The 14,220-nt window shown below is 50.9% G+C and overlaps 1 protein-coding gene across 1 annotated transcript in view; it reads right to left on the bottom strand.

Annotated features, from left to right (window-relative positions):
- The window catches only part of ASAP3 (ArfGAP with SH3 domain, ankyrin repeat and PH domain 3), a 48,278-nt gene that overhangs the window by 15,129 nt on the left and 18,929 nt on the right, over positions 1-14,220 (bottom strand). Inside the window, 4 exon segments of the mRNA XM_032301906.1 lie at positions 3,528-3,577; positions 4,765-4,839; positions 6,736-6,881; positions 6,973-7,045. Coding sequence (XP_032157797.1) covers positions 3,528-3,577; positions 4,765-4,839; positions 6,736-6,881; positions 6,973-7,045 — 344 coding nt within the window.

Genomic DNA, 14,220 nt, shown 5'->3' with positions numbered 1-14,220 from the left:
ATTATTTTTAAGCACTACTGCTATGCCGGGTGCTCTGCCAGACCCTTCACGTACTAACACGAGAACCCTGTGGGGCAGGATTCATGACCCCCTTTTACAGTTGAGGAGCCCGAGGCTGAGACGGGTCACAGATTGCTCGGCTGTTAAGTGCTAGAGCTAGGACTTGGATCCAGGTCTGATGATAGAGCCTTGGGGACAACACTGGTAACCAACACGGTGCCTCAGATTAGCTCCATCCCTCCTGTCCTGCCTGGTCTCCCGCCCCAGTTGGTGACAGGTACAGTATCTTTTTTTTCTTTTTTTTCCCAAACGTATTTATTTATTTATTTTTTAAATGTTAATTCCAGCATAGTTAACATACAGTGTTATATTAGTTTCAGGTGTAGAATATAGTGATTCGACAATTCTATACATTGCTCAGTGCTTGTCACGGCGCGTGATTGATTGATTGATTTGAGAGAGAGCGTGCGGGGGAGGAGGCAGAGGGAGAGGGACAGAGGACCTCAAGCCAACTCCTGGCTGAGCACGGAGGCCCATGTGGGGTTCAGTCCCATGACCCTGAGATCATGACCAAGCCGAAACCAAGAGTCTGCCGCTTAACTGACTATACCCCCCCCCCAGGCACCCTGTAAGTGTACTTAATCCCCAGCACCTATTTCACTGCCCGTGCCCCTCCCCCCCACCATGGTGTCTTTTCTGACAGGTCACAGTGAAGGATCGTTTTACACAAGATGAAGCCGAGCCCTGGAGAAGGGACGTGATTGTCCCAGATCCCAGTCTGGTTGGGGGGGAATGCTAGGAGCCGAGGGTTTGGCTCCTGCCTCTTGGCCCCTTGCTGTGCTATTCTGGTCACGGTTCTGGGCTTGGAAAGATGACCACTGAGTACTTGCTGATGTGCTTCACAGCCATGTAAAGAACATTACATGTAAGTAGAACATTAGATGTTCTACTGCATCTCCACGCCAACCCTGCCAGGTACCACCGGCCCTGTGTTTCAGATGAGGAAACAGACCTGCACGTTAAACAACGGAGAAAAACTTGGCCCCTGCTCAGGGCCCGGGATGCCTTTCTTTGCAGCTCCAGGCAGAACGGAGAACCCACCCTCCTCTGTGACCAACCAGGAAGCGACTCCTGGTGGTATCCGACAGATGCTGTTCGTGGCCTTTCCAGCTGCTGCCCAGACCAGTGTGGGAGGAAGAAGGTGGAAATGCACAGAAACGCAGGGCTCACCAATATCTAGCCATACCTGAAGCCCTCACAGAAAAGAGTGTACACGGACACCTGTGCCTGGATGTGGAGCTCAGCCTGTGTAGCGCCCATGGCAGAGGCCGGGAGGCCACAGAGCATAAGGACTCAGAGAGACCACCAGACTCAGAAGCCCTGGGGTCCAGTCTGGGCCCCGGTGATACCTCACTGGAGAATCTTCACAGAGCCCCTCTCCCCACCAACTGCAGCGTCTTTTCTCGAAACAACACCTTACAGGCAAGAGCAAGATGGAACTCTGATAAAAGCAGAACTGCCTGGAGGAGGCTGGAAGGTGGGGGTTATTCTTTCATTTGGTACACGGTGTCCTGCGAGGCTGCGGGCTTGGTTAAGGAGACTCAGTAAGATGCAGGCCATGTGACGACCCCACATCCAAGCCCAAAGACAAGACTGCCTGCGTGTGCCCATCCCTGGGCCTCTTGTGAGAGCAAATGGCCATGCCCATCACAGCTCCCGTGACCTTCGCCCCGGGGTCTACATGCACAGCTGCAGTTTAGACGGGGATACTGCTGGCACAGGGTTGTGGGGGGGGGGGGGTCCTGGCCTTCCTTCGGCTTCAGGAGATCCCCATGGCCCTGGGGCTGGAGGAACCATAAAGCTCCAGGATCTACTTAGAATGATCCTACACAAGCAATAATTATGGGTAGGAGCCAAGATCTCATTCCAAGGATGCTTCCCCAAAGGCAGGGAAGACAAAATACGTTACGAGTCATGCATATGTTGGCACCCATTTAAGTGACGTCGTATAAGAATATGTAACAATGTGGAAAGATGGTCATGATGTATTTTTAAGTTAAAAAAAATGTATGATTATTATGTTCTCAGTTTTGTAAAAATATTTCTTTATGCATAGAAAAATGACCAGAGGGGCACCTGGGTGGCTCAGTGGGTTAAACCTCTGCCTTCAGCTCAGGTCATGATCCCAGGGTCTTGGGATTGAGCCCCACATCAGGCTCTCTGCTCTGCAGGGAGCCTGCTTCCTCCTCTCTCTCTCTCTCTCTGCCTGCCTCTCTGCCTACTTGTGATCTCTGTCAAATAAATAAATAAAATATTTTAATAAAATGATCAGAAGGCTGTTACTACTTGAGGCTCGGAAATTAAGAATTTTCCTCTTGGTTTTGGTAGTTTTCCCTACCCCCATGTTTTTAAGTGACAAAATGACAGGGTCCGCTCATACTATGTATGAATATACAAAAAACAGAGAAGTAGTGTCAAGTCCCCACATTGCCCGAATTCTCTCTCTCTTTTTTTTTTTTTTAAGATTTTATTTATTTATTTGACAGAGAGAGAGATCACAAGTAGACAGAGAGGCAGGCAGAGAGAGAAGGGGGAAGCAGGGTCCCCGCTGAGCAGAGAGACCAATGCGGGGCTCGATCCCAGGACTGAGATCATGACCCGAGCTGAAGGCAGAGGTTTAACCCACTGAGCCACCCAGGCGCCCCGCCCTAATCCTCTCTTAAGGATAATTAAAATGTTTTCTTCTTTTGCATCTCCTTATTTTCTAAGTTATTCTCAATAGACACATACTGCTTTCGCAAAGTGCAAGAGAAACAAAATTTTACAAACAGCCACCAAGTGCTCTGAGGTGTGGTGAGCCTGGGCGGGCCCTGGCAGAGTCCTGCAGACAGAGGAGTCTCTCTCAGGGGGAACTGGCTCCTTCTGTCCCCATGATGGCCCCGTAGCTGGTGAGAGGTCCAGTGTCTGGTGTGGTGAACCCAAGAGGCCTGGGTATGACCACAAACTCCCTTCCCTCCTCTATGTCCACCAAAATGTTTCGAGACACCACCTGGTGTTGCAGAAAAAGGATCAAGGAGCACGAATCCCAATCCTACCTCTGCTTAGCTGTGTGGCCTTGGGCAAGTGACTTAACCCTTCTGAGCCTCCAATTCTTCCTCTGACAATCGGGACGCTAACCCCTCCTGCACAGGGCTGGGTGCTTGTGAGGATTAAGTGGCTGGTATGTCAGTGATAGCTTTTTTCCATCCCTCTGCCCACATCTGGCACCACTGAGCAGATGGGCCTCTGAGAGCAGCATCTTGAGGTCCCTTCACAATTGCCTCCCTTCGGTGGTCTCGCAGCCCAGCCCCTAGACTCCCATCAGGCCTGGGCATAAATCGCCCCCTATGAATGCCCCTAGAGAGTGAGAGGCCGTGCACTTGTGGATGACATGTTCGGGCAGCATGGAAGTTCTCCCCAGTGTCTAGCCTCCTGCTGCAACACCGACATGATTCCCCTGGAAACCCACCCTGACTGTAGCCACTTACATTTTGGCTTCATAGTCCTTCCACGCCTTCTCCAGCTGCTTTTTGGAATCCTGTGGTTTAGAAGGAACAATGTGCCCAAAGGGGCGCTTGGAGTCGGGAATCCACAGCACACTTTGCTACCTTTAAGGCAACTTTGCGCTTTCATGCTCCCCTATGCTGCTCAGAGCCACAATCCAACTAACTCCAACCCTGGGAGCCCTTACTGTAAACCCCGCCCCCCCCCACCCAAATAGACCCAACCAGCCCCGTTCCCAGGGTTGAGCCCCTTCACCCACCCAACCTCCTCCCATAGCTGCTAAGAATCAGCTGGGTTTGGTGGGCCCTGGCCTGAAGTGTGGGAAGATTTTGGGGTCTGCCCTAAGTCCTCTCCCTCAGAAGACTGAGATCACCATGAGGATGAGGATGGAAAGACAAAGGTCAGACTCGTCCCCTAACTTTACCCCACTCCTTCCTCCTGCCTGGTACTAGATCATCCTCTCAACAGGAAGGGTACAGATAGAGGGACATATGCACAGAGAGGCTACGAAGCCTACTGAAGGCCACACAGCAAGCCAGTAACACCTGGCTGATCCCTGGCCTAGTTTGCCTGGGACAGCTCACACCCTTCAGAATTGCCCCATTCAGCCCAGGAGGGGGTAGGCAGGAAGCTGCCTGGCTGGTTTGGGTGGTTCCCAGGTTGGTGACTGGCCCTAGGCAAGAGGGAAGCCTCTGGGGGGAGGACAGCGTCTCCCCTGAGCCTTTTGGGACAGATTTCTCATGCAGATTATTCTGTCACTTTCTTTGAGTTCTGCTCTGCCTGGAGCGGGGGAGCTGCCAGGGCAGGGACTAGCCAAGCATGAGAGTCAAGAGCCCCAGAGCCCACCCTGGCTCTTCCGCCAGCCAGCTGTATGAACTGTAAGCAGGTTACCAAACTCCCTGAGCCTCGGGTTTTCTCACCTGCAGAGCGGGGACGACAGTGCCTACAGAACCTACCTTGTGGGGCTGCTGTAAGAGTAGCCTGAGCTACCTCACATCAGGGCCCAGACACACAGTAGGTCAGCCATCCTCGGCTGACCCCAGAGCCACGTCTTCCTGTCCTTCCAAGAGTCCCTAATATGGGGTCAGCACTCCCACAGTGACAGCCTCATTTGACCTGCGGCTTCAGCCCAGCCCTGCCTCCCCTCTGGTCTCCTGCCCACCCCTTTCTCGCTCCATCCCACCACCGTTGGGCACCCCCGCTCCCCAAATGGGAACTCACCTGTCGCCCGTCCCTCAGTTGCCCCTTCAATAGACTGTCCAGGGGGAATGAGACGATGTTGTTCAGGTTTTGAACCTAGAAAGAGCAGAGACCCCTCAGACCCCACCCTGGCTGACCATCTTTCCAGCTCCAAGAGGCACAGCACTGGGAGGCCAAGAGGGCACTGGGGGTAGAGGAGGTTGGGGAGAGAGAGAGGCGAGGGAGGAGGGGAGCGGAGTGGCAGAGGGGGTCTCCCATAAGAGCTGTTACCGCCATCCCTGACTAACCGGCCTCATCACCTCCCAGCTCTAGGAACATCCACGGTCAGTCCCATCTCCGGCCCTTTGCCTCCAGCATCCTCACCTGACCCCTCAGACCCTGACTCTGAAGTGCCCATCTGTCATTTGTATGTGGTTAGCTCCTCGTCTCCCCCATCATGTGGGGAACCCTTTCCCTGTGGTCACATGGGGTAAACACAGGAGCAGAGCTCATCAGGGTACCCCATCCCTGGGCCGTAGTGACTGTATCAGGAACATGACTCAAGCCAGCCAATCAGGGTCCTTCCTGCAACTTTCTGCCAAAGTCATGGGAGAGAGACTGTCTTTCTTCTGACAGTATTGTCAGTCTGGGTCTGCTGGGCCACCTTGCCCACTGAGCAGACACAGAAACTATCTAAGAGAAAGAGAAGAGGCCTAAAGTCAGTTGCATACCTGGATTTCCCATTACAAGGGCCAATGAACTTCCGGTTTAAAAAATCCTAGTTTGGGGGCGCCTGGGTGGCTCAGTGGGTTAAAGCCTCTGCCTTCGGCTCAGGTCATGATCCCAGGGTCCAGGGATCGAGCCCGGTATCGGGGTCTCTGCTCAGTGGGGAGTCTGCTTCCCTTCTCTCTCTGCCTGCCTCTCTGCCTACTTGTGATCTCTGTCAAATAAATAAATAAAATCTTTAAAAAAAAAAAATATTCTAGTTTGAAAAAAAAAAACAAACCTATTTTGAATAGAATCTCTATCATCTGGCAGCCCCAACTGCCTGTCTGCTATTTTAGCTTACCTTTTAAGTACAGCTTGGGTCTCCCCTACTCCAGGAAGCCTTCCTGACTGGCCCCACTCATGGCCTATGCTGACCTTCCCTTTTCAATTTTTTTTTTAAGATTTTACTTACTTTTTTAAGAGAGAGAGTGCACATGCACACAAGTGGGGGGAGAGGAAGAGGGAGAAGCAGACTCCCCCCTGAGCGTGAAGCCTGACTCGAAGCTCCATCCCAGGACCCTGAGATCATGACCTGAGCTGAAGTCAGATGCTCAATGGACTGAACCACCCAGGCGCCCTGTGACCTTCCTTTTTCCGAACCCTGGCAGTACCGGGCCTCTGACCCAACTTGCTGGGTCCTTGAGTTTGTGCCGCACAGCTAGACATGCTTGGTGTTGTCCCACATCTCAGTTCCTGCCTCCCCCAGTAGACTGTGGCTCTCTCAGGCACGGCCCGACTCTTTCCTGTGTCAACAGCCCCCAGTACAATGCCCAGGACAGAGGAGACCCTCAGCAAACCTTAGTTTGACCAAAGCAGTGGGAGGAGAGATAAAGACAAAAGCAATCTTTAACTCGGTTGAACTCAAACACCAAAGACCTACATAGAGGACAGTGTGAGAGGCAGTGCTACGCAAAGAGATATAATAATCACAGACGCAAGAGTAACAAACCCTTACTGAGCGCTTCCTCGGGGCTGGGCACTTAGCTAGCATGAGCCTCATCACAGCTCTGCAAGGTGGGTACATGACAGACATGGAGGGAGAGAGGGAGAGAGAACACGGGGTGGGGGGGAAGTCAGACAAGAAGAATGCAAATGGGAGGTCAGAGCTGGAAAGGGAATTGGGTCATTGGTCAAGGTCAAGGGAGACTGGAGGTCCAGGGCAACCCTGGACAGAGAGGTTCATTAGCTCACTTGATTTGTCCCGAGCCTAGGCTAAGGGTGGCTGAGAAAGGAACAGGTCCTCACCAGGTTCTTGAAAAGTGCAGCCACCTCACGGGTGAAGACGGCCAAGTTCAAGAAGCCAGTGGACAGCTCGTGACTGTTTTGGGACAAGTGGCTGTTGCCTAAGGACTCTACGGCCTCTCGGTACTGCTCTTCATTCTCCACATGGCCTGTGGAGGTAGGGAAAGGCAGAGTCAGTTCCATGCTGTGGCTGGGGAAGGGGCTGCTTGGCCAGCCTGGGCATCAGGCAGGCTCACTCACCAAGGCCGGAGCTGTGGATCGCCCGCACAGCCTTCTTTATTCTCTGCAAGATGGCCTGGTCTCCTTCCAGCATCTGGAAGCAAATGCACACAGAGTTCAGGGATGCTCAGCTGGGAGGGGTGCCTGACTCCAGGATCCCACCCTCCAAACACACATATAAAGTTTCTTCCCTCGGGCCCCCCAGCCCCCCTCCAAACAGGAACAGACCACCCTCTTCCACCCAGACCACACAGGACACCAGAGATCCATCACAGCACTCCAGGAAGACCTACAGACTTTATCTCCCCAACTCCAACACAGGCCAAGTAAATGGAGCGATTCCAAGGCACGTGGCATAGTCGGGGGAACGCCAGTCCCCGGTTTGAATCCTTACCCTGGCACTACCTAGAGTATCGATCGAGACAGAACTGCTAACTTCTCTGAGCCTTGGGGGCTTTGTCTGCAAAAGGGAGACGATACTACAGGCTCCCGGAGGTGCTGATAGAATTAATGATTTGACAGATGTATCCAAAAATGCTTAGCAAAAGACCAGAGGAGAGAATGCAGACACATCTTTGTATTCTCGAAGGCACAAACAGAAGAATGCTTGTTCCTTGAATCCCAGGCTTGGTAAGCAGAAGAGGCCACAGTATACCCCGACTGGAAAGAACTGGTGGGACAGCACCAGGCAACCTCTGTGGGTTGCAGCAGATGGGGAAGTCCAGGAGATGTGACGGGGAGAAGCAGGTCTCACAGGCGCTAGGGGGGCAGGCTCAGCCAGAAATCCAAACCTCCTCCTTCAGTGCGGTACAGATGCTCCAACCTCACGGACCCCTGATGAAATGTTGGTGAAGCTGGGAATTATAGAACATCAGGGCTGAGAAAGGGTGACAGAACCACCCCTGAGGAGACTGAGGACTGGAGAGGGCAGGGCCTGGCCCAGAGCCAAAGAGTGGGGCAGCCTCGGAGCTGGGCTTCCGTGTCCCTGCTCTAGCTCGGTGCTCCACCACACACCCATCCCCCGACCCCCGCCACAGCCCCACCTATTTTGTCCGCTGACTGAAAAAGGGATCAGAGTTTATCTCCAAAGAGTTACCTTCAAAGTGACAAGTTAGCAAACACGTTGGGAATGGTTTCTCCAAAGATTGAGCACAGGAGGGCACGCACCCGTCAGAGCTCGGAGGCAATGCGGAATGTTCTCCGAGGCCTTGGGCATGGGGGAAGCCTCGGGAGGGAGAGGGGTCTGGTTCCGAAGCTCTGCTCTAGTGCCCAGATGCTGTGTGACCTCCAGCAAGTTGCTTCCTGATTAACTATCTTTACAATGGGGGGAAATCATGCCTCCCTCTCAGGGTTATGAGATTGTATGTATGAGATGAGGCACAGAGAGGGCCTAGCTTGGTGCTGAGTGTGGCCTCAAGGAACAGCACCCGTGGTCATTATCAGTACCTGCGGCTGGAAGGGTCCGCCGAACTCTGAGTACGTTTCCTACAGGGACTAGAAAGCTAACATTCTCTTCCCTGAATATAGATTTCATGTTTGGGACATGTGGCTTTGGGACAGTGGACGCCCATCCCAAGGCTGAAGGAAAAAAAGTCAAGGAATTAGGGAGATGGGGGAACAGGAGGCCGTATCTGAACCGGCTAACAAACTCAGACACTACCAGAGAAACAAAGACATGAGGAGAGAACTAGGACATCACGATAGTTCCCAAAGACCCAGCGGGGGACACACGCATTCGCCGAAGCCCTTGATCCCCACCTTGAGACTTGATAGGGAAAGCGAAGACATGATTAATTTAAGGAGCTCTGACTTTCTCCAACAGTGCGGACCACAGATACAAATGAATTCCAAAGAGACTTAAAAACTCCTGCAAAGGAGGCGCCTGGGTGGCTGGGTCGGTGAAGCCTCTGACTCTTGATTTCGGCTCAGGTTATGCATGATCTCAGGGTCCTGGGATCGAGCCCTGCGTTGGGCTCCACATTCAGCAAGGAGTCTGCTTCTCTTTCTCCCTCTGTCACTCCCCATCCCTCATGAACGCTCTCTCTCAAATAAATACATAAAAATAAAATCTTTTAAAAAGGAGAAAGCTCCCTAAAAGGCAGATCCATGTGCCAAGCACACAGAAAATACTCACTAGTTGTTTACCTAAAGGAACATTTTGCAAAGTCCCGGGACATGGATCTGCGGAGTCTGTGTCCCTGCTGTAGATACTTTTGGGGGAGCCTCCCCACCTCACGATACCTGTTCTCGGAAAACTGCCCTCCTCCCCTCTCAAAGGGGGTCCTTTATTACCTTGTTTGTCTGTTCTAGCCAGAGTAGACGGGACCAGGGTGATACCTGATCCAGGCCGGCCCAAACAGCTTCTCTCTCCAAGGAACTTGGAATGGGGCTCTGGGAAGTTGGCTAATTGATCTGAAGTACTCAAGCTGGGACATCTTTCCCACCATGCACAAAGACAAAAGAACAAAGCAGATGTATTCTGCCCCCAGAAAACCAGAGAAGGCTGCTCTGGTTTCTGGCAAATCTCCAGATCCTGCACCCCAAGAGGCTTCTCCACACTTCCTGTCCTTGGGTCTTCATGAAATATCCTTGAATGCACCCAACAAATTCCCCTTCATGCTAAGCTGCTCTGAGAGCATCTCTTTTCCCTGCAGCACAGCACAATCTGCTGGTTGGCTCTCGGTGTCCATTCTCTCTTCTTCCTTAGCAGTTAAGAATGCTGACTTCTGGGGCACCAGGGTGGCTCAGTGGGTTAAGCTTCTGTCTTCGGCTCAGGTCATGATCTCAGGGTCCTGGGATCGAGCCCCTGGGATGCTCAGCGGGGAGCCTGCTTCCCCCTCTCTCTCTGCCTGCCTCTGCCTACTTGTGATCTCTCTGTGAAATAAATAAAATCTTAAAAAAAAAAAAAAAAAAGAAGAATGCTGACTTTTCAGATGGCAACTCGGTCACCCCAATACAGGCTACACTTCCCAGCTTACCTTGCAGCTGAATGTAGTCTAGGACTACGTGCTGACCTATGTCATATAATGGATATTTTACTTGTTAGCTTCCAGAAGTATTCTTTTTTTTTTTTTTTTAAAGATTTTATTTATTTATTTATTTGACAGAGAGAGATCACAAGTAGTCAGAGAGGCAGGCAGAGAGAGAGAGAGGGGGAAGCAGGCTCCCCGCTGAGCAGAGAGCCCGATGCGGGACTCGATCCCAGGACCCTGAGATCATGACCTGAGCCGAAGGCAGCGGCTTAACCCACTGAGCCACCCAGGTGCCCCCAGAAGTATTCTTAAAAGGAAGGACTACCCACCTCTTAAAATGGCCAAAATCCAAAACACTGACAACACCAAATGCTGATGAGGCTGTGGAGTAACCAGCACTCTCAGACACTGCTAGTGGGAAAGGAAAACGGTACGGGTGCTTCGCTAGACAGCTTGGCAGCTTGTTACAAAACTACACATACTCTTACCATCTGATCCAGCAACTGCACTCCTCGGTATTTACCCAAGTGAACTGACAACGTGTTCCCATGTAAAAACACGCCCATGGATGTTTATAGCAGCTTTATTCCTAACTGCTAAAACTTGGAAGACAAGGGAATATTACTAAGCACTAAAAAGAAGTGAGCTATCAAGTCACAAAATACGTGAAGGAAACGTAAGTGTGTATTTCGAGGAGGGAGGGCACCGGGCTGGCTCAGTCAGCAGAGCATGTGACTCCTGATCTTGGGGTTGTGGGTCTGAGCCCCACTTTGGGTGCAGAGGTTACTTAAAAATAAAATCTTTCACAAAATGTGGATATTACTGTGTGAAAGAAACCCAGCTGAAAAGGCAGCATAGTGTCTGATTCCAATTATGTGACATTCTGGAAGAGGCTAAAGAATGGACACGATGAAAAGATCAGGGGTCACCAGCGGAGGGCGGGAAAACAGGTGGCGCACGAACGGTTAATAGAGCCATCCTACTATCCTGCCTGATGTTGAGAGTGGACACTAGGCACTGGTCAAAACTCAAAGAACATACACCACCAAGAGTGAACCTAACTTAACTACGGATCTAGGGTGACAATGACGTGTCCGTGTCGGTTCATGGATTCTAACAAAGGTACCACTCTGGTGTGGGCCAATGACAGTGAGGGAGGTTGTCTGTGGAGTAGGAGATATATGAGAACTCTGTACTTCCTTTCCTTTTTTTTTTTTTAAGATTTTATTTATTTATTTGTCAGAGAGAGAGCACAAGCAGAGGGAGAAGCAGGCAGAGGGAGAAGCAGGATTCCTGCTGAGCAGGGAGCCTGACGTGGGACTCGAACCCAGGACCCCACGATCGTGACCTGAGCTGAAGGCAGACACTCAACCAACTGAGCCACAGAGGTGTCCCTAAAAGTGTTCTAAAAAATAAAGTTTGTTTTTTTGTTTTGTTTTGTTTTGTTTCCTGAAAAAAGGGGAGGAGTGTCTGGGTGGCTTAGTCTTTTAAGTATCCAACTCTTGATTTCTGCTCAGGTCGTGATCTCAGGGTCTTGAGATCAAGTCCCATGTCAGGTTTAATGCTGACCATGGAGCCTGCTTGAGATTCTCTCTCTCCCTCTCCCTTTGTCCCTCCATTCCACCAGAACTCTCTCTCTTTAAAAAAAAATAAAAAAAGAAAGAAAGGAAGGAAGGAAGAAAGAAAAGGAAGAAAGGGAGGGGTAACCCTCTGTCATACCGTTCTGGTGAGAATGCATGTGTGATGGCTAGAGCTCGGGCAGCCATCTTGAACCGTAAGGCAGAAGTCATGTGCTACAGATGGTGGAAGACAAAGTAGTGGCCTTGTCCCCAGTAACTGGGGAGCCACCCCGTCAGCCCTGGACCACTCACCTGCAGACTTCTTTCATACGGAAGAGAAATACATGTCTGTCTTCTATGAGCCACGTTATGCTAGGCATACTCTTGGGACTGAAGCTAGGAGCTCTAGCTGGTCCAGGCAGGCAAGTCACCTAAAGACTAACAAACTGGGGCACCTGGGTGGCTCAAGCCATTAGGCGTCTGTCTTCAGCTCGGGTCATGATCTCAGGGTCCTGGGATCGAGCCCCACATCCAGGGAGCCTGCTTCTCCCTCTCCCACTCCCTCTGCTGTGTTGCCTCTCTCACTGTATCTCTCGCTGTCAAATAGATAAATAAACAAAATCTTTGAGGAAAAAGAAAAGACCAACAAACTATCACTCGATGCCCTTGTCAGACATACATCAGGAAATGACTTCCTGGCAAGATACCATTCGTGCTCGTACCAAAGTTCACACAGTCATTCATTCATTCATTGATTCATCTTAGTTACCCAGTGCCTGCTCTGCATTTGTACCCTATGTAAAAGCCACAGTCTCATCTCTCCAGGGAAATCAGTATCTAAGGGGAGAAAGAGCCGAGCAAATAGATCCCTTCAATTTGATTAGAGCTAGTAATGGAAGGTGGACAAGACACCCGGGAGCCCAGGGGAAGCAGAATCGCATCTGCTTAAAAGGAACAGGGAAAGCTATAAGCTGTGATGCTTGACTATGGGGACGGGACAGGCAGGAAAGGGACTAAGAATGCACTGTGAGGTGGTGTGGGGAGCGCTCCGTATAATGGTAGGATCGCTAGAGGAGGGAGGGCTCCGGGAAGAAGGGGAAAGGAGAGGAACATGGTCCGTCTGTTCATTCATGCATTCATTCATTCATTCATTCATTCCAGCAAGGATCTGCTGGTGCCCTGTTTCAGCCATGCATGGCCCCTTCCTTCAAGAGGCTCCCAGACATACAAACATGGAAGTGCTCGACGTGGGCACAAAAGGGGAGAATTCTAATCACCCTCGTCTCCTTTTTTTTTTTTTTTAAAGATTTTATTTATTTATTTGACAGAGGCACAGCGAGAGAGGGAACGCAAGTAGGGGGAGTGGGAGAGGGGAAGCAGGCTCCCGGCCGAGCAGGGAGCCCAATGCGGGGCTTGATCCCAGGACCCTGGGATTATGATCCAAACCAAAGGCAGATGCTTAATGACTGAGCCACCAAGGTACCCCCCTCTCTCATCACCCTTTTCTCAAGAAAAAAAATCTGAACACCGTTCATACCGGGGTTTAAATGACTGATAACATCTATCCACACTCTATGATACAACGCAGCAAAGACTTAAGCTAAAGAAATATAGTTTTAAGGAGAAAATCCTGGTCATAGTGTGGGGATGGAAAGGTATCTGGGGAAAGGCCCCACAGTTTCCAGAACTCCTGTGATGGACTGTAGGACGAGAGAGGAGTCACAAGCTGAGATTCTAGCCCTAGTCTACTCGAAACGACCTCCCTGGGGAACACTGACACAGCAGTTTTCCAAATCTCCTCTTGCTTAAAATAGGAGAAAAACACTACAATGCAGGGAGAAAATCCATTCTCCACTTAACCTACAGAGTTCCTGGTGAAGCTTACGAGAGATCGCAGACCTGGCAGCACGTGCCAAGGCTTGGGACATCTGGAAAACATGAGTATGAATCTAACTGTGGTTTGCTTCCTGCCTCTGCAGGAGATCAGTCCTCATTCCCCAGGTCTGAGGCTGGACTGGTTAGAAAAAAACAAAAACAAAAACAAATCAGTCTCTGGATGCAGGTGGGTCTACCTAATCCTCCAAGTGGGGTCTCTGAACCAGCAGCGACAGTGTCACCTGGGACCTTGTCAGAAATGCAGGGCTTCAGCTGAATCAGGAAATCCAGGGGCGGGGCCCAGCAATTTGGTCTAACAAGTCCTCCAGGTGACTCTGACGCATGCTAAAGTTTGGAAATCGCTCCCTAATTCTACCCTTGAGACGCAATAAATCATCACAGCCGAACTATGGGACTGGCCCCAAACTACCTGGTTTCGAATTCAGCTCCATTTAGGCACTCGCTGTGTGACTTCTCTGTGCCTCAAGGTTCCCATTCCTGAAATGAGGATGACAACAGTTTCCACTACAAATGGTTGTTGGGGAGACGGAATGACTTCACCCAGGTAAAGTGCTTAGTGCTTAAAGCGCTTATTATTTGAGAGCTGGTGATGTTACCTATTCCAAAATTAAGCTGAATTGGGTTAGGAATTTCTCAACCTTCCTGGAGCTGATTAAAGATCCTCTCCCCACCCTGCAATGATCCAGCTCAGCACGACCCGTGAATGACAGGTCCCGAGGGGCCACTGGGCAGTCACACAGAAACTCCGCCACAGGGCAGACAAGATGGTACATGAGAATGCCTGGGCTGTGCCAGGCACGTTTCTAGTCACCCTTCCAGCATCACCACTGGCATTTTATAGA

This window comes from Mustela erminea, chromosome 10 (genome assembly GCF_009829155.1).
Source record: "Mustela erminea isolate mMusErm1 chromosome 10, mMusErm1.Pri, whole genome shotgun sequence".
Lineage (NCBI taxonomy): Eukaryota > Metazoa > Chordata > Mammalia > Carnivora > Mustelidae > Mustela > Mustela erminea.
Note: the sequence above shows the minus strand (reverse complement) of the source record. Positions and strands in the feature narration are given on the sequence as shown.